Genomic DNA, 26,045 nt, shown 5'->3' with positions numbered 1-26,045 from the left:
AAAACCGTCATGATTCAACGTGTCGATCTCATTTGCATGTTTAGATAAACAAATCAATAAAATCATGCATGACCATACAACTGGCATAATTCTGTTCGTGAACCGCGAATAAATAGTCACGGGTCGGGGCACGCGACAATGCCATCGAAACAACGAATTGCGATATTGCCCGTTAGTTAATTGCGGCGAGAGTTCTGATTTGCACATGACTGGCCGAGTCACGCGGACTCTCGACCGCTTCGATTCATCGATTACGCCACGCAACGGGGACACAAATGGCGCGGACGTGCCGGAAATCGTGGAAATTCTTCGACGAAACTCTCGGAGAAATGAATTCTCTATATATCCTTATCTCATTCTAACCATTTCAAACGAGAGAACAAGGCCACCGCCTCGCCGCGACGCGGTGAAACCGTGAAACGGCGAACGCGTGAAATGTTTGCAGGCTGCTTAGCGAGTTTCTAATCTCGAACTTCGACCGCCAAAGATCGCTCGTTCCGGCTATAATCGCGACTGTAATTCCAAAACTTCTCTATCGGTAGGGGCTTCGAACCAACCAGCCAACTTCCTCGATAAAGCGTTCGTGTTCCGAGGATTACGTAAGTCATCCGCGTCGTTCTGTGTCGTCTTGTTTCGCAACGACGATAGAAATTCGGGATAAGGAAAAGGAATAAAGAGGAAAGATGGAAGAAGAAGGACAAGAAAGAGGGGAAGAAGAAAGGATCACGTGCCGTGAGCGTGGAACTTCGCCATCCGGTTAAATTAATACAAAAGAGTGCGAGAAAGTAGGTCCGCGGAAAAGTCTTGAAACTCGCCGAAAAGCCGTAAAGCATCCCTGCATATTTCACCGGTCTGTTAATTAACAGACAGCTTTCTAGGACACAGAATTTACAACGAGAATTCCCCTAGACTGCACTTAAGCGGAACATTATGAAATCCCTTATTCACTGGAAATTTTCCGGTACGCTTGCGACGCCAAAAGCGCTTGCTGGTGCGTCTAAATCTGTAATCCGCTGGATTGGTTTATCTTGTTAAACTTTACCTGTCGCTTTATTACGAAGCGGCGAAAATGATCGCATGTGACACGTCGACGAATGAACCGTCACGAGTGTTGAAAGAGACGACAACGAGAAGATAACGAGAACGAACACTACGACGAAAGGGCTTAAACGGTTGCCAGAACGCGATACAACGCGATACGATCGCGTACAGACTAGAGTGGAGGTTCGTGTAACGCGACAACCCTTAGATCATAGGAAGGTGTGCTCCGTCTTAGCAGGATTCCCGTAAGCGGCTTTGTAACGACTCTCTCGAAACTTTGGAGAAGAACTTCTCATCCTCCCGCGGTGCGATCAATTTTTCGGTATACTACTTTTACACTCTCTGACTTTGGCGAGCGTGACAAGTTGGAAGGATAATTTTCCCGAATAAAAGGGTGTTACAGTGTTTCTCGTATTCGAAGAATTTGTCACTTGGTAATTCCTAGCGAGTTTATCTTACTTTTTCTCGCGAAACAAGAATACACAGGTTTTTAAATTCTAAAATTTGACTAACGTTACATTTAACGTGGCACGTTCGTGGAAAGTGGAATAATGTATGGGTACGGTCGACTTCGTTTAAGAATTGTTGCAGAAACCGCTCCCAAAGGGATATTAATCAAGAAAGCTGTGCGAGTTACGCGGCCATACGCGGAAAAAATGCAAATGGACCGCTTACGCCTCGCTTTTCTTGCCGATCTAATGAACAACATCCGCATAGGTACGCATATTCCTCCATGACCGCATAAGCGACGAATTTCGCGCAGCTCGAGCCTCGCCATTTTACGCGAGATCCGTTAAGGTTGTTAATTACCAAACTACAACTATGTTTACACAGTTATTTCCATTTTAAAGCGATACGACTTCATAATGCAGGATCAGCCGGGGTCATATTATCTCGCAAATGGCTCGACCTCCGTCACCTCGGTTCGGTCTACGGTTTGCCAGCCCCGGAGCCACGTCCAAGAATTCCAAGTAGGTTTACTAAATAACGAGAAAGCCGGTTGCCCGAGCGAACTTTCCAGCGTCGTAAATTTGTTTTAATTTCTTAGGGAAGCGCAAGGACCGTGCAGTTCGTACCGGAACGAAAATGGAAGAGAACAAGATCCGGTGGCGTGGTAGCCAACGTCAAATTGCGACCAAGAAAAAAATATAAATGGTATAGGCGAACGACTCGAAATATAGAAGCTAACGAACCACCGAGTGTTAGAAACAAATTAAACTGTTATTAAAGTATCGACTTTTCTTTTCTCTTAATCGCTATTTGTGATTCTGTGAAATTGAAAATTCACGAGAGATATTTTAACATCCGCCAGTTTAGTTAAATTTGAGACGAATTATGTTTTCCACTGAACATACAGAGTTAACGAATAACTCAATAATAGTAATATCATTGATAAAGCAGCAGTCACTGGATATAGTTGATATAATTAGTTCAAATTTACAGAGTTTTAACAGTTAGACATTTGCACAGAACTCAAATGAGATACTGGCTGTTTATGGTTAAGGGTCTTAAATGAGATGTAACAAAGCAGATTTACAGTCGGACAGTTGGCAGGTAGGCTATAAAAGTGCTATGTTTATAGGTATTAGGTCATTACTGTTTAAACCAGCATCGGGAAAAGCAAAGATAAATATTACATTTCAGGGCTTTATTTTTCTTCCTTTTCCATCCGTTCTTTCCTTTTCGTTTCCTCATTTCTTCTTCGTTCATAAAAGCTGTCCACAGATACTTTCGTAACTTTGTGCGTAGCAATAACGAATAAATTCGGCGATTAAGCAGCATCAAGCATGAGATCCCCTTGTCAATTACAAGAATAATAATGTTTCTGTGTCTGTTAACTTTATTCGAATACGAGTCGAGATTGTTGCGTCGGCTTAGCGGAGGAAAATTCCCTAGAATACGATACAACGGAATCTGACTATACTCTACTCGCTTTGGTAGCTATGCTCGTGGGTAATTGTTTCTTTTCCGCTCAAATTTCAAGCAACAACCCTTCTTTTCTCATGTTCCACTCCGTTTATCTAGTTCATTGTATTCCGCGTATACACGAGTCTCAGGGAAACTCGATCCCAATTTATTCCGGCGCAAAATCGCGGCAACTGTGGATCAGTCCCGTGTGTTCGGTTGCAAACAGCTTCCGGCTATACGCTAAACACTCACGCGTCATCGAGTCGCAACACGTTTTGTAAATCACACGCGACAACGAAAAGCACGAATCTCTGCCCGAATCAGGGCTATGGAGTTTGTACAAATATTTAAACGTTGAATGTTTAATTTTACACGATATTGTCATCTCTCTGCCGCGTTATCGTTTGTCAGATAAACGTGATGTCTTAACAGAGCTGAAGCACGATTTTAGGAAATTTCAGGCTGAGATTCGTGGATTATTTTCTGCAGGATTTACGGAATTATGAAATAATTAATATTGATGTATATACATTGGTAAGAATTTGTGTAAACTTATTTTATAGATTAGCAATAATCTATTGATTAGATATAATTCGGGTGTCTATACTGTACATGCATTGTATTTCTACTAATACAATCTTCGTTTAGATTTTTTTCACCTTTTAAATGTGACGATCACGGTGGAAAGACATGTCACATTTTCTATCTTTCGTATGTGAGAAATTTTAGAATTCATTACCCTGTCAAACACATATATTATGAAAACTTCAAACCGCCTTTCCATTAAAATTGATTATGATCTTTATCATAAATGCATAGATAGCCACGCTCTAACGACAACTAATTAAATTGGAAAATTCCTTATGAGGAAATACAAATTTTATGTAGAGTTGAGATTAATCAAGTCTGAAAATTTTTCATCTAGGTACTTTCTCTGCCAAATATTCGGAAATTATAATTCAATTCGAAAATTGTAGGGGGATAATAAATTCCTCGATTACGTGTACAATGCAAGTTACAAAACATTTATGAAGAAATAACGAATGAGAAATAAAACGATACGAACGAAAGTGTAGCAAATGTAAAAGCAAAAGATTAAACAGCTGACGATTTGAAATAACTGGAAAGGTGAGCATAAGAACGATTTCGAGGATTACAAGAAAAGAAGCCGTTTAATTATTTCTTGAATCACACAGCGCTTTCAGGTGGGGTTGTGTCGGCGATGTAATTGAAAAGCTCAAAGCCGTAATTACCGCTGCGCGTAACTCTAATTCGCGTTCACACGTCACGTAATCGCATGAAAAGCGAATTATGGCGGTTAAGGGCCTCACTTCTGTGGTGCATCTGAACTAAAAGTCGCTACTCCGTGACTGTAGCAACATTTTAATAAGAACTTGCTTACGTCATGATTTAATCGAATAGCACACACTTTCCAAGGTTCCTCGTGTTCCCGTAATTCGTTACAATATTTACACGCGAGCATGGTTTCCTCTTCTATTGCGTAGATGAATTACGATAGAAATATTTATGACAATTTACATTATGTATAATCATACTTTCAGTGTTTCTTCTGAAATGTACTCCATAAACATATAATTCGGTTATGTCGCAAAGAGCAAAAGACTTCCTGTTTAAATAAAACCTAAATGTACAACATATGTATTCTCTATTTCTTAACATACAAAGCAATAATAAATTCATTCTTAATCGCCTTGGAATAAAACACACTAATTGTACGGTGAAATTTGTCAACATTTTACTTTAATAAAACTGTCCTCATATATGAATTGTATGAATACTTTTGTGAGAATGAACTATGTTTGTTAAGTGACTTGAACGTAATATGCTAAAAATTAACGTTATTCCGCCTAAATCTTGTTGCTTTTACCGAATCTCAACTTTTAAACAATTTCCGATTGTTTTTGCCGTAACATCTTCACGAATATTTTTATTTTGGCCAGCGCAACTTCGCGGAACAATGTTCGTGGAGTTGTTCGTTGAGGTCAGGCTAAGCACTCTGTTCAAACTTTGCTTATTAGCCGTACTCACAATCATCTGACACGATAGTGGCATATTCAGAAGCAACTAGGGCTGTCGTTGTTCCACGAGAAAATCGAATCTCCGTTAGAAGCTCAGTTATCCCTTGTGGTCGGGACTGAAAGCGTCTCTGACAATTTCCGGCAACAGCAGACTTCCTGCTACACGCAACTCGCGCCCCTTAAAGGTTGCTCTCTCTATTTTTATCTTCACTTTCAACCTTAGTTTCTTTTTTCTCTCCTCATTTTTGTCCACCCACCGTGTCAAGCGCACCGAGATACTCGCCTTATGTCCAAGGAAATAAAAAGCATTTCGCTATCGTGAAAAGCGTTTACATTATTCATGTTAGCTGTTACCTCGCTACTTTTCTGCTCCCCACCTCTGTTTCTTATCTCCTGTTATCCCTGTTCACGGCGATTATAGCTTCGACAGCTTGAACCTTATCTTAGTTACGCGAGTTTCCTCTGTCCCGAATTTCTTTTGGTGTTCGATTAAATAAACTGCTATCGATCACGATAACGAGATATTATAGACACTTCTGTTATATAAACTGTTCAACCTATTATTTGGATGTGAAACTGTTATGTGATCGAATAACTGTAGATAGTGGAGAGAATTATTGGATTCCTGTTAAGTGGACTCCTGAAGTGTTTAACCGTCAGTAAATTCTATATTAGAAATACCTTTTAATAAAACAAAATCTTTATAGCTCGCAAGCCTTCCTCCATATCTTACGTCCACCCATCATTTACGATTAAATTGAAAAGACCGTGGGATGAACAAATCGTCGCATCGAAACCACATTCTTTGCTGCGCAGCCGCACCGCGTTGGTGTGGTCGTGCTGTTTGCATTGCTGCTAATGAGTACGACGTATGCCACCTGGCTAGCATGTAATTACTCACGGGATTGGTCGTGGCCGCGTTTAATCGTCGCCCACAAATCGACGAGCTGTTAATGGAGAATAATATAAACGACAGAGTAAATGTTCGAAACGGTGTTTCGTACGGGACGGAATTACACGCACGGACCATCGTACAAGCTCGAAACATCGGGATTATCGTCAGTCGGCGAACGATAATTCTTTCCTGCTGACTGATTTCACCCAGTAGGATTTATCGTTTGATTATTTCGATCCCGCGTCGTTATTCGTATCGTATTTTTGATTACGCTCACGTTTTCCTTTCTGTTCCTCCTCTGATTATTACTGTTACGCGTTTATATTTGTACCTACATACGCGTTATCGGGATTAATTTCCTCTTTTTGACGATATAAACAAGCATACACGGTGATGGTAATTTAATGACGTACCTTGGGTGGGCTCGTAAACGCTGTAAACTTTGATTTGCGGAGAGGAAATTGTTTGAGAGCTGTTATGTTTTAATTAAACTACGCCGAAAACTCGGCTAATTCCGCGATCGTCCCGATAAAGCTGATCAGCGAAATTGCATTTACGCGATCGCGTTATACGCCATCGCTCATTTTATCGAGCTGACCTCTAAAAATTGATCAGTGGTACGGTAATTTTCGTCGCCCATGTTTCTTTATCTTTTAATCTACTAACTCGACCACTCTATACAGAGTATCTAAAATATTACTAAAATATTCGTCATTTCATATTTTGTTTCACGAAAAGCATCCTATGACGCTCACAAATCTTACGAAGGTGGACGCGCCTCTGAGATTTTGAAGATAATTTTTTTGAAATACAATAATCGTGTCTCACTACAGCATTCAAGAATTTTCATTCATCGTTGTTTGAATCTTATCTTTGTCGAACATCTCTATTTATCATAATAGCAACATGAAAGTAAGTGTTACTTGAAATATCTTTTGGAATAAGTCGAGAGTTAATAGCGTGTAAATCGTCTAATGAGACATCCTGTATACACGTTGATTGATTTCAATCGCTGATTTTCAATCGTTTAATGAAACATCGCGTTCAATATAAACACTAGTGGCCGGATTCAATTTAATTAAACTCGGTTAGTGAAAAAAAAGGAAGAACTAGTAATATATTGTGGAAAGTTAACGAAGAGAAGCAATTCTGCCGTGGAAATGCCATTCTTGGGGACGCTATCGTAAAGTTGGAAGACTCGCGTTATCGTCCTCGCGGGTTCTTGTGTAACAGTGAAACCGCGTCTGAGAACAATGTTTTCCTTCCATTATGCTTAATTGGACAGTGTACAGTTCCAGACGGGAAAAGAGCATGCTAACCGAAATCGCCGTGAGCGTTGGGAACTTCTCAGCGGTCCAATATGTTGGCCAAACTTTGGCAACTATGCGCCGGCAAGGGAAAGAAACCTTAAAAGTTACGGTGAAATTAGAAGAGCGGCTTCTAGCCATGACACGACCCGCTAGCAGCTCGTTGTTCCCACGATCCCCTGTTACCAACTTTTCGTCTCTGTGCAAGGTTTTGGAAAATTGGCTGAACGAGAACAGAATGAATTGCGTCAACAAGGAAACCATTCCATCTTGTCGAATTACATAAATCTACTTTCGATGAGTCTATCTACTTTGCCGGTAGCTACGACGTGGCGAGTTTGAAGCTTTTGAAGTAAAACGATACTTTTGCTTTTAATGTCTATTATTTTGTTGGATTTTTATATAGTGAATCACGAAAATATTTAAACATTTACCATAAAAAATTTTGTCGAATGTGTTCGGTGTATTATACAAAACCTTTTGGAATTTAATTCATCCTATGATTGCACAGAAAAGCATTTGGAGGAAGTTGCAGGCGTCTTCTATTCCTGATAGGCAGGAAGAAATATTTTGAAGAAATTATGAATGAAGAAGCTGTACTGACTTGGTTTCAAGATTTTCTCAATTTTAGAACTAGCAATTCTTACAAATCTAAAAAAAAGAAACTAGTTCATTCGTCAGAACAATGCAATGAATCGTATGAACTTACAGTTGTGTTTAGAATTAGGAAATTTCACGTACATTGGCCTGATGGAATTAATTGTAAAACTGTGAATCTCATCAAGAAAAAGTCGCTGAAATTAAATACCGCGTTCTCGCTATTCAATCATGACAACTTCTTTTTCAATGTTTCGCTGGCATTCGCGCTTTATTGCATTATGTATCACAATCACTTAAGTCTGATCACGAATAATCGGATCATGTGTCTCCGGCATTGGCCCCTTCTCTGCTCGTTGCTGTTTTCCGATAGAAAAAGCAACGAGCATCTCGAAGAAATTCCGGAATAGAGAGAACCACAGCCCATAAAATTGTATTACGTGGAACCGCGCGAAAAGGGTACGAGTTGGAACAAAGGAGCCGACACTCGGTCGTGTTCCTTCGTCATATCGTAAAAACACAGTAAAGGGAAGAACATCTGAACGACCATCCGCGTTTTCTGCTCGTCGAAATGAAAGAAAGTTCGTTGCCCGGTGACGGATCAACCCGTGTCAAATTCGAACAACCGAAGCAAAAGAATTCGCAAATCCCTTTCCGTGTTCATCTATAGGGAATATGTACTTAAGTATAGTCACGTTTAACCATTGACTTTTCTCTCGAACCTCAGTGAAAACGGGGTTAGTACAGGAATGTGGTATCTGCTCTAGAAATAATTAATAAATTTCATTAAAAAATTATCGCGAATTAGAGAAACATTAGAGGTAGTACGAGTTGTACATTTTTAACGAGATTTTCGCTGTTTTTCACAAGTATGTGTTACGGTTTTAACTAGTACAATCCTGACTATTAATGCTTCTTATACTATATATATGTATATATATTGGAATAATATTGATAGATAATGAATATAAATTAAAGAGAAAGGATGACAAATATTTTACACTCTGCGATATTTACAAAACAAAAAACAATGTAATTTTATGCTAACCATAAGATGTTTAAAATAAATACTTTAATTTCTATATTACCCACATGATAAAATGTTACAAATATCTGATTTTTCCTTGGTTTATGGTATCTCATAGTGAAAAAATGGAAGGTAATAATAAATTCAAAGAACAGAGGAAACGATAGGTATCGACGGCAGTTCGAACATCAATCTACTAAGTCTAATAAATTGGATCTACTTAGGTTACATGACAGGGTTTAATAAGATCTTGATAAGGTTCTTTCATGTTCATCTTACCCCGTGTCAAGTATATTACAGGTATGTAAATACATAATGTGCGTATATTTAATAGGACATAGATATTCTTCGCCGGAAGAAGTTAAGTTAGTTTTCACTATATAAATGTAAATGGAAATTTGCCATTCATAGAATTTTTATCTTCTAGTCACTCTACAGGGTGTTTTTTCTTTTCTTTTTTTTTAACTAGAAAGGTTGGGAAGTCTCGTACAACGTTGAATGTAATAAAACATCGTTATAATAAAAGTTATTTAATATAAAAGCAGACAGTACACGATGCGCATTACTTTCTCCTGTCTCAACGAGATTTCTGTATCACAGATTATCTACCTCTCTAACCATAAAGTCAGAAAATAATAACGCAACTAGAATTGCACAAATTTATTAGAAAAATAACTTGTTTATCTTCTTTGTCGATGACAGTGCGTGTCATATATCATTTCCTATTGTAAGAGAATGTCATCGTACATCAACTCAGTTTACTAGTTCGCATCGCTTGTATACGGCCTGTTTTTCCAGACCGCGAATTCGTCGCGTCACCGACAAACAGATATTTGTCAATGAGATTGCCTTTACGACTGGAACCCGTGGAACGACGCCAAATCTCTATCCATCGAGTTACAACGTGTACGCGTGACTTGCTTTGTTTGCGCGTTGCCAACGACCACGGTAATCTATGTACGTTTAAAGCTAATACATAATTCGGCTTAATAAATCGAAGGGCTTAATTTGATAATTAGTTTGGCTGTTTGTGGCGTGCGAAAATAATTATCGTGTTTTGCGGCATTTCTGTAACCGATTAATAATCGGCCGACGTTTCGCGTTCCGACGAGTTTCCACTTGTCACTTCGGCAACAATTATTCCTAAGCCATTCGATCGTATAATTACGTTCGTTTCGCGATAGCCTCGAGCCGATCCGTGCTAGGATAATTAACATCGAAGGAAATTAACGATATTTGGTTTCAATTAGTCACTGTTATTCGATTGATGGGAATCGACAGATGTACAGCGTCTACATAGAACAGAGAATCTTTTTTTCTCGCTGAACAATCAAGCTGGTTAAACTACTTAATTCTATTGTGGTTCTGGAATCTTTTGTCTCGATCTCTCTTTACCGCCTTCCTCGTTTCGAAACTGCATAGAACTTATTTTATTTATAGCATATTCGTTTGTCTTCGTACACTCTAACTTGTTTAATCATTATTTCGTAACAGCTTAATGGAACTTTACATACTGAAAAGAAAAAAACATTGGCAACTTGAAATATTTTAACGTATCTCGAAACGTAAAAGAATACTAGGTAAAATATTTTAACTAAAGAAAGCAGCTTAGTTTCAGGTCTAAAATTCATGTGTAATGTTTAAAATTCTTCAGCTCCAAAATTTATTTCTTAATCTGCTAGAAGTTCGTAATCTTCGGAACACAAAGAACAGACAAAAGACGAGGAAAATAAAGGAGTTACGGAACGTATCAACTACGGAAAATAATATGCAGGAGGATAACATTGTTAAGAAACTTTCCTTGCGCGGGACACGCAACATTGACGAGAGTCAGATGTAAACTGGCACGAAAGATCTGCAGCGCAGAAATGCAACTATGTTTTCCATGTCAGAGCGGGGCGTGAACTCTGAAAATAGTTGGCGCAGATTCCAGGTAGCTCACGAAACAGGCGGCGACCACAGGAAAATTCTATAGAAGTTGGATTATCTTCATGGTGTTTCCTGTTGGGGAAAGTCTTCGAAAGTACATCATGGATAATTTCAACTGATCTACATAACTGCGCGTGTACGAGCCAACAGAAAAGAAGGAAATCTAGTTTCCTTGTAATTTGCAATACATGTACAGAGGAGCATAATTCTTCTGAAACATCGATCTTTGATTCGGCGATAAAGGTACAAAAATTCGATTAGTTTACAGTTTGACAACGTTATAAGATGTCAAGCAAGAAGATACCCATTAAGGAGGTAATTACCACGTTACCTGATTAAACTTTAACTAGCATTGAAGAGTCAAAGTAGCTCAAGAACTCTGCTGTTTAACTTTGCAGTGCGTATATTCGACTAACGATAATAACGAAAACTCCAGTCCTCATTTCGCCTAACGGCTATTTGACGATTCTTTCATTTTTCGCTCTACTTTAACTATTACTTACTTACCTGATTACTTTGCAAATTTATCGACTATGTTACCTCATTACGTCATTAATATAGCTTATAGAAAAAAACAACCAACTTACTTCCACAAATTTAATTTATTACGAAAAAATTTACCGTTGCGAATTTATTGAACAAATCTATGAATTATATTTTATGAACAAATTTATTGTTATTTATTATTACAAAAAAAAGAAGAAAAATAAACATAAATCCCAGTCAATTTAGAAAAATATTTGCAACATCGTCGTTTTGTTCTATTTTTCACTTCACGTAATCGATCGATATTGTTTCTCAACTTCTGTTCCTACATATTCTTCACCCCCTCAATGAAATCCCATTGCCCCACATTACCAACACTTCCCTAACTTCCCTAAGCAACCGCAACGCTGTTTCATTTTCGACCAGTAATTCCCCGAAATTAAAGGACGCAACTGTGCAACGGTGAAAACAGGGCGCATGGGGTCGGAAGTAGAACGTGACTGCAATGATCAGATAATCTCCGCAGACCTGTTTACCCGCGCCGAAATTGAAAGCGCTTTGATACTGGAATGATGTCACCAGGGAAAACAGGAACAAGATCGGTCGAGTATACGGGAAAACCGCGACATTTACAGAGGAAACGGCCGCGTTTAATCGTAGGATAGACAAACGCTTGGAATGGAACAACAGACTCACCTCTCTTCGAAGCGTGAAAACTGTCCTGCGGTTTTATCTGCTCAATCTGGGCACTGAGACGGGACTTGGGCAGGATATCTCGGTTGGCGTTGATCTTTTCCACGGCATAACGAAAGGCCACTTCTTGCTTGTCGTCCGACGGATGAAACAGCCCACCTGGGAAATCACACATCCATATTAAAGCGCTACTTTGACGGGAGCGAAGCGTGAGAGTGGTATTTCTTATTCTCCTCCGGCCAACCGCGTGTATCTTCTTCATTTTATTTATCTATCCGCAACATCGGCCGATTGTCCCACCTGTGGGAAAATAATGCAATCGAGAACTTTATGTTCCGCGTGCGCGCACCTTTCAAATATTAAATATTTATCCCCTTTGCTTTCCCACGACGAACAGCAGATTTTCTGCATTTTCTATTCTGTAATCTACCGAATTTCTTGTAGCTTTACACGCACACTGCCATCCATAAAGGACTGAATATTTTGGTGCAATTCGATCGAAAACTTGATATTAGAGCAAAGTTAAATTAAATACAAATTTTAACCGACACCGATGTCGCTGTAGTTCGTTGGTCTAATCGGATTCGTCTCTTTGCATTTTCTAACTAATTTTTTTGCTGATTCATTTTTAACTAGTAGAGTTTCATGCAGAATATCCCTACTTCAGTTCGTTGAACACGGATCGATAGGATTGAGAGATTATAATGAATTACTCACGTGGTAAGTTAAACTTTCTCTAGAAATTTCGGACTGATCGCTTCAGTCGTTTCAGAACACCGCAATCCCCGATTTCGACCGGGAAGGCAGCTACCTTTCAGAGAAAATGCAGCGAATTCGAGTTGCCAACAAGAGAACGGCTGCACAGTTCTCGCGACGTTAATATGCAATGAACGTAAGAGGGCAGATAAAACGAAAGTAGGCCAGAAAAAAGAGGCAAAAAAAGGAAAGAACGGGAAGATAAAATGAAAAGGATAAAGGATAAAGGAAAGAGAAGAAGAACGAAGTTAGAGCGGCTGGTACTATATGATCACAATGAGAATTAGGAATTTAAGAATACCTCGATACCTCGCTTTGAAATTATGATTTGTTCGAGAAAGTCCAACTATGGGAAGAAGGATCTTTTCGACGACGGTTATTTAATAACGCACGATACTTGCGTCCGAGAAAGGAAAAGAATATTGCCGATGAATAATTCACGCGGCGTTAAGCGTTCGAAGAATAAGAAAACCTCGAGATTCTTGTTCGACCGCGTAAACGTCGAACAAGTTCAATCCTGGCCGAATTCGACGCGATAGGAGGAAGGAATTGGCGCCATAAATTGATTTTAATCTCGTGCGCGTCGTAAAGTAACTTAGCAAACCAGCTGCGCCAACCTGACTCTACAATTTATAGAATTTACGCGATAGATTTACGTCTCTCGTTAAAGGTCGGTCGTCGATTAACTTTAAGATGGGACATAGTTCGAGTACTGCGTTCTCATAAAAAAGCAAGAGACTCTAATAAACGTAGTGCCGCAATTTTAAATAAAGCTACAGTTAAAGTAGATTCTGATAAACTGTCGTCTTGACAGTAAAACATCTAGAGACGAAAATGCAAATGAACTTAAGAATCTGTTAGGTCGTCAAATAAGTTCGCGTTTCGATGCATTCATATTCATTATGATGTTTTTTCATTATAATGTGACTACATGGAAGGATAAATCATAGTTTTAAAATTCAGTATCTGAGTGTAATATCGTGGACAAATGGTCTAAGAAATAACGGGTGAACCATAAACAATGTCGCGGAAAAGCCTAAGTGCTGACAGGCCCATCAATGTGTCGTCGGTCCTTCAGTCGAATAGTTACGCGGAAAAAAGGCCTACAGGTTGCGGAACACGTACGTGGTGGGGCTATGAGAAAAGACAAAGGGATGCTTAAGGGAGAAAGACGAATTAACAGTCAGTGTGAGTTGAGAAGTCAGAGTGTCGTCAGCGTTGTCGAGGAGGGTGGTCCGCGTGAAAGAGAGCGTTGGAACCGTGGTGACGAGGGTTGTAAATTAACTATTTAATTGTCTTAGTTATAGCACATTACTGTATTTAGTTCACGTTAAATAACCATCGTTTCCTGTTTAATCCATTTTAAATAATAAATAATAAAATCCTACGCTATATTGTACATCAATCCCATATTAGAATTCTCTTGTTTAACTATAAAGCGATACTAACATCAGAAAATCAAGAAAAATTTACTTATCATGTCTCTGTACTATAATCTTTGCTTACGCTCGGCAGTGCGGATCGAGAGCAAAGTGTGAGTCAATGTCTCTTTTTTAATTACCAATAATTTCGCAACGGTTTTAGCCAGTCGCAACGGCGAAATTAAAGCTAGTCTTGTTCCGCGGCTATTCACTACGACCTGCCGGAAATTTCTCGCGCGAGTAATTAAACCGACAGCGCGGTGTTTTGTGTATAACGTTAGCCGGATATACGGTTGGCGCGGCGTATCGAAGCGGTATCAATTTGCCGTTTTTGTTTCGCAGTCAAGAGTTGTCGAACGCGAGGGGCCGACGCGAAATAATTCATTAACAATCAATGAATATTCAAGCCCTATTAATTCGGCGAAACGGCGACGGTTTATCAGGAAAAATGGCAGAGAAAGGGCGAATCGAAGTGCAACTGGGCTCGGAATACAGTCACACGCGCGCACTCGAGTACCAATCGGCTGGTTGAGATAAAGTTTCGAGTGAGACTTGCTCGTTTTTACGTAGATCGATGGTATCGGCGTTCTTTTTATGCCGGATCATAACTCCATCGTCGTGCGATTAAACGCTCCTCATCGGAACAATTCGCTCGTTGATGAGCCTCGACGAATCGGTATATATATCTATCTAACGATAACTAGTTCCACTAGAAGATCAGGGTTTTACGACGAGCCTAAGCTTTATCTTGACGCCGTGCCGTGGTGAGCCAAATCGACCGAGATTTACGACCGCCAAGATTAACGCTTCCTTTCGTTTGGTCTCTATTTTATTCCTTTTATGATTCATTTTATTCCTCGTAACCAAGACTTTTTGTATCATGGCGTGGAAAATTAATTATATTACCTTAGAATCTAAAATACTAAATATAAAAAGAAATGAAGCTCTCTAATAAACACAATACGTAAATCTTCTAATATTTGTTGCGAGTAGTGTACGATCTTTGTCCGATATACGTTCAGACTTGCAAGTGCTCTTGTCAAATATGGAAAACTGTCGTGCGGTCTTCATGCATTCAATTGTTCGTTTTGTGTTCTATATAAATATATCTTGTGGGAATATCGATTTCTAACGAACGATGGATGTTTGCTAAAAAATAAATCTGACACAGTGATAAATAAATAAACGGAAAGTAAAAACGCATAGAGGATGTTTCGTGTAGAGCGACACAATATGTATTCATCGACAATAAGTTGCATAACGTCCGCACGATGGTTTCATTGCAACGTTAGATTGCAACGTTAAACTTCTAGCAGACACTATTGTTCGCTGGAATCACAAGGTGATCATGAACTATCACTTTAACGCGGACATCACGCGTACAGCGTTATTCACAGTCTCTGCATTCCGAGAACGTTCGTGATTCTGCTTGTCTGACTATGCACGAGTATTTCTACTTGCGCGACATTTAGAAGCGAGGCCACGTTTTTCCCTGCGATACTATTAATCTTTCGTATCATGATACTCGTCCAGGGTAATACGCAAGAAACTTTCCAGATATAGAGGAAATGAAAAAACAAAATATATCGTGATCGCAAATTCGTGGTTCAAGCGAAGTCTAAAATGAAACGAAATTCGGAAGTCAGAAAATAGGATTGAAAACCTCGCTTTCGAGAAAGTCCGGCTTGAAGGCTCGTTGAATATAATGAATTTACCCGATGAATTCACCTAATTAAGTAATTTAATTCGCAACTGGACAGGAACAAGCATTCGATAGGGGGTTACATGACTCTAGGTGTATGATGTAAAAAATAAAGTGTAAGAATAAAAGAATTTACCGAACAAGCTGCATCGTTGGATACGCACGAGACTCAGTTTCAATAAAATTCCAGAGCACCCTATCTATTTAATTCCGCTTAAATCATATTACCCGATCATCTGCGTTAATCGCAGCGACCGTTCTGCTTAACGGATTACGCGATCGTCCCTTTAATTTACCGTGTAATCGCGATTCTAAATCCTTGTCAAGCTTCCGAAATTCCTGCGCTTTCGGTAAAGGGACGTATCGATTATAATTTTGTCGCTGTGGTGTCGTTTGCCGCGTGGCCCAGGAGTGAAATGGTCGGCGAAAATGAAACGAACGAGAAAAACGGGGTAGAAAACGCTAAGGAAAAAAGAAAGAACGAAAAAGAAAAAGAGTCTAGAGCAGAGAGAAAAAGGGCGAGAGAGGTAGAGCCTTTTAACTCGAGAAGGGAGACTGGAAAGATACTCACCTATCCTAATGATATCAGGAAGAGCCGCGGCGTGGGCGGCGAGGAGTGCCAGCAGGAGCCACCTCGCAGCCATTTCCGGTTCCGGTCCGCCCCACCGCCTCTCCCCCCTTCGCCTCCGACGCCACCGCCTCCCCCTGCGCCCCCCACGGGAGCTTGCGCCTCCCTTCTGGCGGAGAGACTCACACCGCTGGAAAACAAGATGGGATGGTGAGTTCATTAAAATGCAGTACGCAAAACCTTCGCGTCCGGCCCTAGAATATATCCTCTGGCGCGGAGAAAAAGAGCGAGGGTTCGCTTTCCCTTCGATGACATCGTAACGACCGGCGTGCCACGGATTAGAAGTCGATACCGAGCCCGTTCGGCCTGTTGTCATCGAACGGAAAAGAGGACAGCGGATAATGAAGTAATGGTGTGATTCGATGTTTGATAGGGTTGAAGTTTTTATCGGTCGCTTGTCAACGTCTTCTCGATCGTTACACTTCGAGATTACGAAATATTCTAAAGCGTTAATTACTTTGGACTTTATATATTTTTTCATATTACGTGAATTCTGTGCAATTTTGCACCGCCGAATTCTCTATGAATGTATAAAAATCCTGGAATTACAGAAATTCGAAAATCTGAGAATTAGTAAAACAATTTACTATTGACTGCGCAATAATTGTATGCAAAATTGTTTACACAAAATTCAAATAATTACAAGGCAAAACAGATGAGCACACTATAGTAAGTTAATTTACTTTCACATTCATAAAACTATCATTAAATTTCTATTAATCCAACATTTTTATACCATACATTACAATTCCATTTAGTAAATAGGAGAAAATAATTGAATAGAAGAATGTTATATGTACCGTATAAATTAAATCTAGTGAATCACGCGTCCATGAAAGTATACCATTTTCTAAAAGCCGTACCACTGAAGAGCATCCCTTTCATCGTCCTATACGACGGACTCAAAAAAAAAAGAAAAAAATCGGTGTCACAGAGCAGCAGCCAGCAAGACGCAACGATGTCGAAGAATAAGTAAAACAGCGCGGAATAAACCCAGCGAAAAATAAAAGCAACGACTGGCGCGCTTTTTTCTAAGCTTCAGCTCGAGGCTGTTCTCGCGAGCATACAATGTGGACGCGCGGTTACAACAATGTATAGGTACGTGTACAGGTTTTTCCACAGCGTGGCAGGCGAGAAAACTATGGCATCGTAACGCAACAGCCGAAGAAAATAAAGAAAATAAAACCCGGTGAATGTGAGCAGAATCTGGCGGCGCGGCGTTGAAATTTCATGTGGGCACGGTGGGAAAAAATTTTTTTTTCATTAAATTCGACCTGCAGATGAAGCTTCCTGCTGGTATTTACCAGATCCTCGCGGTGATTTTTTCTATTTGCACAGTCTACACTTTTCCAGGTGGATCTCCCTTTTCCAAAAAATGATTTTCAATCCGTGACCGGTTCCGCGACTATCCCCGCCGATCGGAAATCCTCCATAAACAGAAAAACGAACGTGATCTATAACAGGGTGAATGTAACGCGAAACAAACGAAACGAAAAAAAAGATACAGTAAGTCAAAATCGTGGATTGGATTTTTTTCGCACGAGTTTTTGTTTTTGGTTGATACTCGCGCTATCGATCTGCACGAAACCATCTGCACGAGATTGCAAACGGAATAGCGCGACGAATTTAACGCGTTCTTAAGCGCTTAGAGTTACAGACTTCGACGTGTAATTTGTTTCAATGGATAAAGTATAATTCATATCTTTCATGTAAACACTGAAAAATTGAGAATTATTATAGTATGTTGGATATTGCAGTGGAGTGGACTACGATTTCTCGTGACCGAGATAGCTTGATAAATATTGACAGGTAAATCAAGTGCAAATAATCTCGTAGTCAATACGTATAAGCACATCAGCAAATAAAAGTGATGCTGCGTGTGCAGAAAAGTCTGTCAAAGTGAGCTCAGTAAATTATGTATATCCCACTTAGATTTCGAACAAAGGAAAATTCATCCTTTAGGTAAATAATACGGAGGAGATCATTCTACATGAGAATATAAGTCGAAAAAATCGAATGAGATCATCCAAAGCCTTATTTCCAAAAACGTATGCATTTAATTACGTCTCAGTTTGATGGTTCTTGCTGTAAATTAATGTCTCCACATATATTTCTGTTTATCGTAATAGAGAACAAACAATGAAACAAGATATTGACGCACGATGAATTTTATTACCTTATAGAAAAAAGGTCATTTTGTAATAATTTAATACGGAAACCAGAATTTAATAGAATGGCGAACATTTTTAAGAATTTCTAATAAAATTTATTGTCCACGAATATTCCCTTTCGCTGTGTATTTCCCATTACTTCCCAGATGATATTAATATTTAATAAAATATAACTTTCTTCACAGATATAAAAAAGTACGATCCTAGAACTATCCAAAAAAGATCTCAGAACAAAGATGTAAAAGCTTTTATTCCATGTCTTCAATTTCGTTTTTTCATCTGGAGTACATTCCATTTGTACCACTTCCTGCATATCAAAACAAATCGAACCGATCGTACGCTATGCTACTCGAAATGGTAGGTTTTTAGTGAACGTAGATCGAGTACGCGTGTAAACACGTAAAATTAAGAAGTGAAAATTTAAAGTCCCGCGGATTCGTCGGCACGGAATCAAGTATTCAACTACGAGTGCTTCAAGACACTCATCGCCGACCAATTTTCCCGTCTTGACAGCCAATAATTCTCTTTCTGCATAATTTATCATTTTCTTCTCTGATTCTTCGCTAGCATGGTGGAGTGGCATTCATCGTGAATGGCGTGACTCGTTCACTGGGGCACATTCGTAAATTTTCAATGCATAGACGAGCAACGAACGGTCAATGATATACGCGCGCCCCGGCAATTGCCCAATTCCCGAAAGTCGACAAATCGTTATCATAAATTTGAAAATTACAATTCACTGAGCCTGATGTCACAGCATCATGGAAATTCACGAAAACGCGTATCGGGAAAGCTTTAAATATTACGATGAACTACGTAGAAATTTATATGCAATCGATATTTTTCCTAATATCACCCAGAATGCGGGAAACGTATAAATAATTCAGATGCGGCTTATTCAATTCGAAATTCAAAGACACGCGTTTGGTTTATTACGAGAGATAAGCAGTAATCTTTAACGTATTATAGCGAAATAAGACTAAAATTTTTCTCGAAGATTAAGAAAAGCTTTGGTGCTACGCATCAATTCGAGATATTTTCTCGCTTACTTGGAATTGGTTTGCTTCTTAAAGTTGCCTATAAGTAATATTGTATTTCAATCCTTAACACTACGGCAAACGGTCTATAAAGTCTAGTTAAATATATTATACACAGTGTGCGTCTATAAGTGTGTATAATTGATATAATAGAAATAGATAGTTGTGTATAATAACATTTCTATAAAAGTCACTAATTTTGTTAATAATAAATAACTACATTCCTTTAATAAAGTTAGTTTCTTGTGAAACAAGAAAATCTGAAATCCATTAAATGCTAAACGTATAAATATATTGTTTTCGGTAAAATTGATTCTAATCTCAGAATCTTATGTCATCGTTAAAAGAAAAGCAGTTCAAGAAGATATTTTTCCTGCAACCTAACGAATATTTAGTCCTAGAGAAAATAAACTCGAATCACGATAAATTTCTTAGTTAGTTAGAAAAGTATCTTAAACAATTTTTAATCAATAGTTCACGTATAATTGCAGATGAAAGGCCGTAATATTCGGCAATTCAACCATTTACTATTCCCAAGACGAAATTAGAGTTGATAGTGAAATCCCAGCGAGGAATCAGATTGAAACGAACCGCGACTTTAATCTGCGCATAACAAATCAGCCAACTATCAGCTAATTTCTCGCGACCGAATTCTCTTTCCGCATAATTTATCGATTTGTCTCAGTGAGTTAGTATCTTTCGCTTGCATTGGACGTGGCTTGTTCGTAGGCCACACGTTGTCGCACATCCGTGAAATTTCCGATACACGCTCAAACGTCCGAGATCCAACGATATCACGCAACAGGGATATACACGCCAGCAACCGTCATCTCTCTGTCACGAATTCCCCATTGGTTTTCGCCGTTTCGAGTTCCATGCGAGCCAGGTTCAACCACACACGGACATTTGCGGACAAATAGCCAGTTACCACCGCGTGGATGCATCTTGGTTACTGAATAAGCTTAGTAGGATTCATCGCGTGACCGAAAGAAAAGGCTTGAACCAAGAGAGGAGACAATAAAAAGGGATAGTTCTAACACCATAGTCGTTCGAAGGTATGGATTGAATTTTAATGAATCTCCTTTGCCTTTGTACCTTAAGCTTTGCACAGATCCTCTCTTACGATCCATGGGTGCATAAAATTTTTATGCAAACACGGATCATTCGTCTCACCCTCGGTTTTCCTTCCTTTCTTCTTCGTGGACAGCGCGGTGGCTATCCAGGTTTAATCCTACGTTCACCTCGTTTCTTCACGTAATGGATAACGAAGTTTACGTTCCAACACTTCTTTCTCGATCAGAAGATTGTAAGTTGGCACAGAGGGACGTTTTATTCTTGGGGGAGCTACCGTGACACGCCTCGACGAACGAGATATCCACGTGTTATTTTTACACCCTCTTTGTGAGCTTTACAGAGAGCAATGAACTTACAGGAACTCTTTGATTAAGTATAGCTGGTTTCTCGAACGACAAGGTAAGTAGTTGATAAAAGTTGATTCGATGCATAAATAAAAAGTATTCACACGTTTTCTCATTTTTGATAAGAAGTATTTTAATTACGTTGTTACGGGTAAATCGAACTGAAATGATTGTGTTCCTTGTAACCGTCATAGCTGCGTATAATGGAATATCGTAATGTGATTAAATCGATGTTTGTAATTGTTAAATCCAGTAAAATTGTTTTATTATTTAAAAAGCTCTTTGTGTTTGATCTCTGCTTCCTCTTCTATTCGTTTGTTTTACCTTAATGAAGTTCTTTTCGATTTACGGAAGAATCGAGTTTACAAAGAAGAATCGAGGACAAAGATATTTTTCCATACATTCGTAGCTGAGGAGAGAAAAGAAAGGTATTCGTGCCCTCTTCGCAAACGTTTCCTCCTCTTGAAAAACGCATCGCCGCCGTTCGTACGATGTTCTTTACGCTTTCTCTATCTTTCCATTCTCGTTTGCATCTCAACACCCGGACCATGTCGCTGAAATCGCTTTTCCGTATCCCAACTTCCCTTCCCGCGGTGAGTCACTTGCCGACAAAGAGAGAACAGAAATAACGTGTAACGCGTACCCTCATCCCCTGTCGGGGAATCCTAAAATTCGATCACGTCATTCGGCAGTGAAATAAATATTTGAAATAATTCTCAAACGGTTCTAAATTTCATCGATACCTCGAATGGAAATGATCGCACGTATTTAAATAAAAAAAAAACCCAATAATATCAGAGATTCCGTTGTGATTACGCAATTTTTTGCAAATGACTTAAAATACAGATGCTCATTTTGTCTGTCAGGCATTGCTAGTTTTCCAGTCCCTTCGAGTTTTATTCTTTCATTCGTTAAACCTCTCTGTTCATGGAAAATAATTACGCAGATCGACGAACTTTTTGGCTACTCGTACCACCGAGAGATTTCTGGTGTGCAGATCGCCGTTAAATGGCACAAAGATTTGTTAGATCCGGAACCATGTATTTACGTAATCCTTAGCCAACTACTTCATCTCTTTGCCAACAAATCAGGTAGAGAGCTGTACGAAATATCGCAGCTTCACGCTCGAATCGCGGCAGATTTATTATTCGAACAGGCAGTATGCGGGTGATTATCTTGATAAATTGATTATCCTACGTAACAGAATGATAAAGGAGAAGGAAAGGCTGAGGAAAAGCGAGAATCGAAGATAATGGTAAAGAAGAATTGTGGAGATTATATCAGTTAGTAGAATAAAAGGGAAAGGAAGAAGTGGGAATCGATCGCAAGGGGATGTATTTACTTGTAATTCAATTTTCTCTTTTACTTATGCACGGAAAAGGTTTAAAATTTCTACTAGGGGAAAGAGACTGTTACATGAGAAAGATATGACGACTCAGAGTGCGCGTTTCTTTGGAAGACTAATTTTAAAATTCAATCTTTACCAAACATTTGAAATTTCCAATTCTTGTTTGAATTATTGTTCTATCTTCATTTTTAAACACGTCACGCATTTATCTCAAATCTTACTGTGCAAACTAAACGCAAATAACCGAATTTCCCCACACTGCATTTTGCAGTCGCTTCATTTATTCAAAGTTTCGTTTGAATCGGTCAAAGAAGATTTTTCGACTGAGCCAGGTAAGTTACGAAATAGTGGCGCATCGAAAGTGCACGCATTCGCCATAATTTACGTAATCGCTATGCGAGGCTGGTTGTACATGGTGTTTCAGAGGCGAGTAGAGAACGTTGAGTCGAAGAATCTCTTGAATATGTATGAAGTCAAAAATCAGTCGCAGGGAACACGATTTACGACTGGAATAAACCGCAACGCTACATGATGGACTGCCGAAGATCCCGAGGAATGCCGGCTGAAACGAATTCACGATCTGCGTTTTGTATCGATTGTCTTCTGATGCATTCTGTAGAGATTTCGCGTGGACTTTCGCCAACAAAGCGTTCGGCTAAGGCCGATAACCCGTCACTGACACATATTTTATTCTAGCTCGATTGTTCGATCGGTTTCTTGCTTGCGGATAAAATTCCTTCTTCAGATCGACGGAACCGTAGTAGCAATGAGAAATACTGCTCCTTATGTGAACGGCGAATAAAATATACTTCATTTTCTCTTCATCTTAATTTTCAATTTCGTCTTATTCTAAACATTTTTATCTCCAAATATTTCACTTTTAAATATTTGTTATAATATAACGATAATAATATAATAATACACATCAACAATGATTAAAGGTTATTATTTACATTTTCCGCTCCCTAGAGGGATAACTCCAAAATATCAAATTTGGATTTAATGTCATATATTATATAAATACTATCAAAACCAGAAAATGGACAAAAGTATTTTTCTATAATACTTGGCAGATCTTTTTCTTCTGGTCTTCGAAAGAAAGGATCACGAGTGGAAATCAAACAGATTTGCAGTGACAGGAAGATAAACGCTCGTAAAATGGAATAAAGAAGAAATGAATATCAACGACCCGAATACATCGACTTGGGAGGCCAGTAGCCAAATGCATTCTGCATCCAAGACACTGTCCGAGTGATGCAGCGAAAGGAACCTGAAGGAATTTTTATATCAGCAAATAGTTCGCCACCAAGACGCTATAGCATGTCATGTCCTGCACGTCGAATCAGCCAGTAGTGTCGGGCAACCTTGTAAAGTTGAAGGAACGACGCACGTCGACGACGGCTCATAAAAGACCGAGATGCACAGTTTATATGTGGATGCTGGGTATTGCGGCGTCTGCGTGCCACCATTTACAGGTGAAAGCACGAAACTCGACTAGCACGTATATACTCTTCCCTGTACTAAATTCATCCAAAAAAAGTGAAGATCGCCTCGCAGATAGAAAACATCCGTTGAGACTTTAATGCAGCGCCGAGAGATATGAAATCGAAAATGTAGAATTTCACCACTGTTTTGTGGAAATTTTAAAGAAAATATTTGACGATGTGGAGAGATGAGAGAGATAAGAATAATTGATATGTAGTATTAAATTAATTAAAATAAAATATAAGAATTCTTTATAAGAATATTTCATGTTAGACAGATTTTTAAACTGGCAACTGTGTGGCGAGAAAATGTGACATGATTTATATGTGCTAGGCATTATATTCAATGAATGTTTTGAAAAATTTAAATTCCTTATATACAAATATGTGTTCACAATATCAAATCCATATTCTTGTAAACATATTTAATGTAGCTGTATACCACAAAATATCGAGAAATTGTTTTTTGCTCTCAAACACAGTGAAAAAAATATCAAATCGCATTGAATCGTACAATGTTTCTTAAATTTAAATTTGCTAATGGAGAAAGTATCGGTGATAAAAGAATAAGAAAATTGAATCAAACAGAACGACATTTACTGGGAAATATCGAAATCCTGTTTATATCAACTGTAGTATCGTAAATAAATATATTATGATTTATTTACAATGAATTGGTTGTACAGATGTTGATTAAACAGAAGAACGATGGTTGTTTAACGTGAACTAATCGCAATAACGTACTATAATCTAGACAACTCAATAGTTAATTTGCAACTCTCGTTACAACGGATCCAACGTTCTCTCTCTCACGCGGACCACACTCTCTCGACAACGCTAGCAACACTATCTCGACAACGTAACTCGCACTCTCTGACTTCTCGATTCACACCCTCTGGCTTCTCCACTGACACTGACTGTTCCAGCATCCCTTTGTCTTTTCTTAGGCCCACCACGCACGTCTTCCGCAACTGCTCGCAGCCAGGGTCACGTAGGCCTTTTCTACGAAACTTCAATATTCAATTGAAGGACTGACGACACATTGATGGGCCCGACGGCGCCTCGGCCCTTGCGACATTGTTTATGATTTACCCGATATCTCTTAGGCCTTTTTGTCCACGATACTACACAACGAATAATTTAAACAATCTAAATTTTCCATCTATATATCGTTTACCCTCCCATGGAAACGTACCTAAAGTATCCTACGATACTTAGCTATTAACCAACAAAAGCAAAAAGCAGGAAGTAAAAAAATTGTTCGCCAACAAATTAATTAACGATAATATCGACTATTTAAAGTTCATCGACCCGCGTTTTAATTTTATCTGAACATTTGCCCGATCATAATTAATTTATTTTAATTTCTACATCGACAAATTAATTTTGTTAGAGATTTCAGAATATTTCATTTAACTGGCGATATATAGCGTTACATTGCATTATTTAACCGCAGTCCATTGTCTTCATTCTTGTGCAGTTTAAAATGATAAATTAATACATCTAAAAAAAGACAACAAATCTGCGATGGAACGTGTAATTGGTAATGTACCATCCGTTTCGCGTCTCTCGTTTGTTTGAGTTACAAAATCGATGATGACGTCGTGAGTGAAGTAACAGTTACTAATTGGACACGAACATTTTATCAGGATGGAACGTCCGTTAAATAACTGATTAAACAACAACGTGACCAAAAATAACTTAAGGACGAAAAAATTTGTTATAACTCATAGCTGACGTCGCTTAAATATGTGTTTTCTCTTTATTGACTGGAAAAATAGATTGCGCCGATAACGGCGATTTTGCACGGGCTTGTCGATAAAGCGATTTGTTGTCCATGAGACAGAAGATAAAACACGTCAACCATATTCGCGAAAGCGGTGTTAATTTTTTGAAAAAAATATCGTTCAATTGTGTTCGTTTGATCAGTCGAATCGATTTCATAAATATGTCGACGAACTTCTATCCAAAAAAGAAAAAAAGGAAAAAACAGTTTTCTTTGACGAAATCGTAATCAATAATATATTTTTCAAAATTCTACCATTCTTATCATGCTCTTTATTATCATAATAATATTTGTATCATTACAACACTCTCTTATGTAACGATATATGTACAAACGTTACCACAATGCTACACAACGCAATCGTTATCGTTG

General features: G+C 38.8%; 2 protein-coding genes across 10 annotated transcripts in view; one reads left to right on the top strand and one right to left on the bottom strand.

Moving 5' to 3' along the window:
• LOC122565560 (glutamate receptor ionotropic, kainate 2) overlaps positions 1-26,045 on the bottom strand; it is a 290,846-nt gene that overhangs the window by 181,888 nt on the left and 82,913 nt on the right. For all 8 annotated transcript variants that reach the window (XR_006316322.1, XM_043725807.1, XM_043749063.1 and 5 more), the window contains exons 2-3: positions 16,373-16,559; positions 11,926-12,081 (exon numbers count right to left, since the gene is read on the bottom strand). Coding sequence is in view for 7 of the 8 variants with exons in the window: in XM_043725807.1 (XP_043581742.1) it covers positions 11,926-12,081; positions 16,373-16,445 (229 nt within the window). In the remaining variant the exon portion in view is untranslated. The remainder of the gene's footprint in view (positions 1-11,925; positions 12,082-16,372; positions 16,560-26,045) is intronic.
• Positions 1,234-2,217, top strand: LOC122567378. Of its 2 annotated transcripts, none has more exons than XM_043727086.1 (3): positions 1,234-1,758; positions 1,914-2,012; positions 2,090-2,217. In XM_043727086.1, exons 1-3 carry the CDS (start codon positions 1,593-1,595, stop codon positions 2,191-2,193), a joined length of 369 nt encoding a protein of 122 aa, XP_043583021.1. In that variant the 5' UTR covers positions 1,234-1,592; the 3' UTR covers positions 2,194-2,217. The 2 variants fall into 2 exon arrangements, with proteins under 2 accessions (XP_043583021.1, XP_043582174.1); XM_043726239.1 differs by having other exon boundaries at positions 1,893-2,012.

Source organism: Bombus pyrosoma, linkage group LG1 (assembly GCF_014825855.1).
Source record: "Bombus pyrosoma isolate SC7728 linkage group LG1, ASM1482585v1, whole genome shotgun sequence".
In the NCBI taxonomy this organism is placed as follows: domain Eukaryota; kingdom Metazoa; phylum Arthropoda; class Insecta; order Hymenoptera; family Apidae; genus Bombus; species Bombus pyrosoma.
This window is presented reverse-complemented; position numbering and strand designations above follow the sequence as displayed.

Bases quoted from the DNA above. Each gene is read 5' to 3' on its own strand.
- LOC122567378 (XM_043726239.1), top strand. From the start codon at position 1,593: ATGTATGGGTACGGTCGACTTCGTTTAAGAATTGTTGCAGAAACCGCT. The intron at 1,759-1,892 runs GTACGCATATTC...TCCATTTTAAAG, and splicing joins AATGAACAACATCCGCATAG to CGATACGACTTCATAATGCA. The intron at 2,013-2,089 runs GTAGGTTTACTA...TTAATTTCTTAG, and splicing joins GCCACGTCCAAGAATTCCAA to GGAAGCGCAAGGACCGTGCA.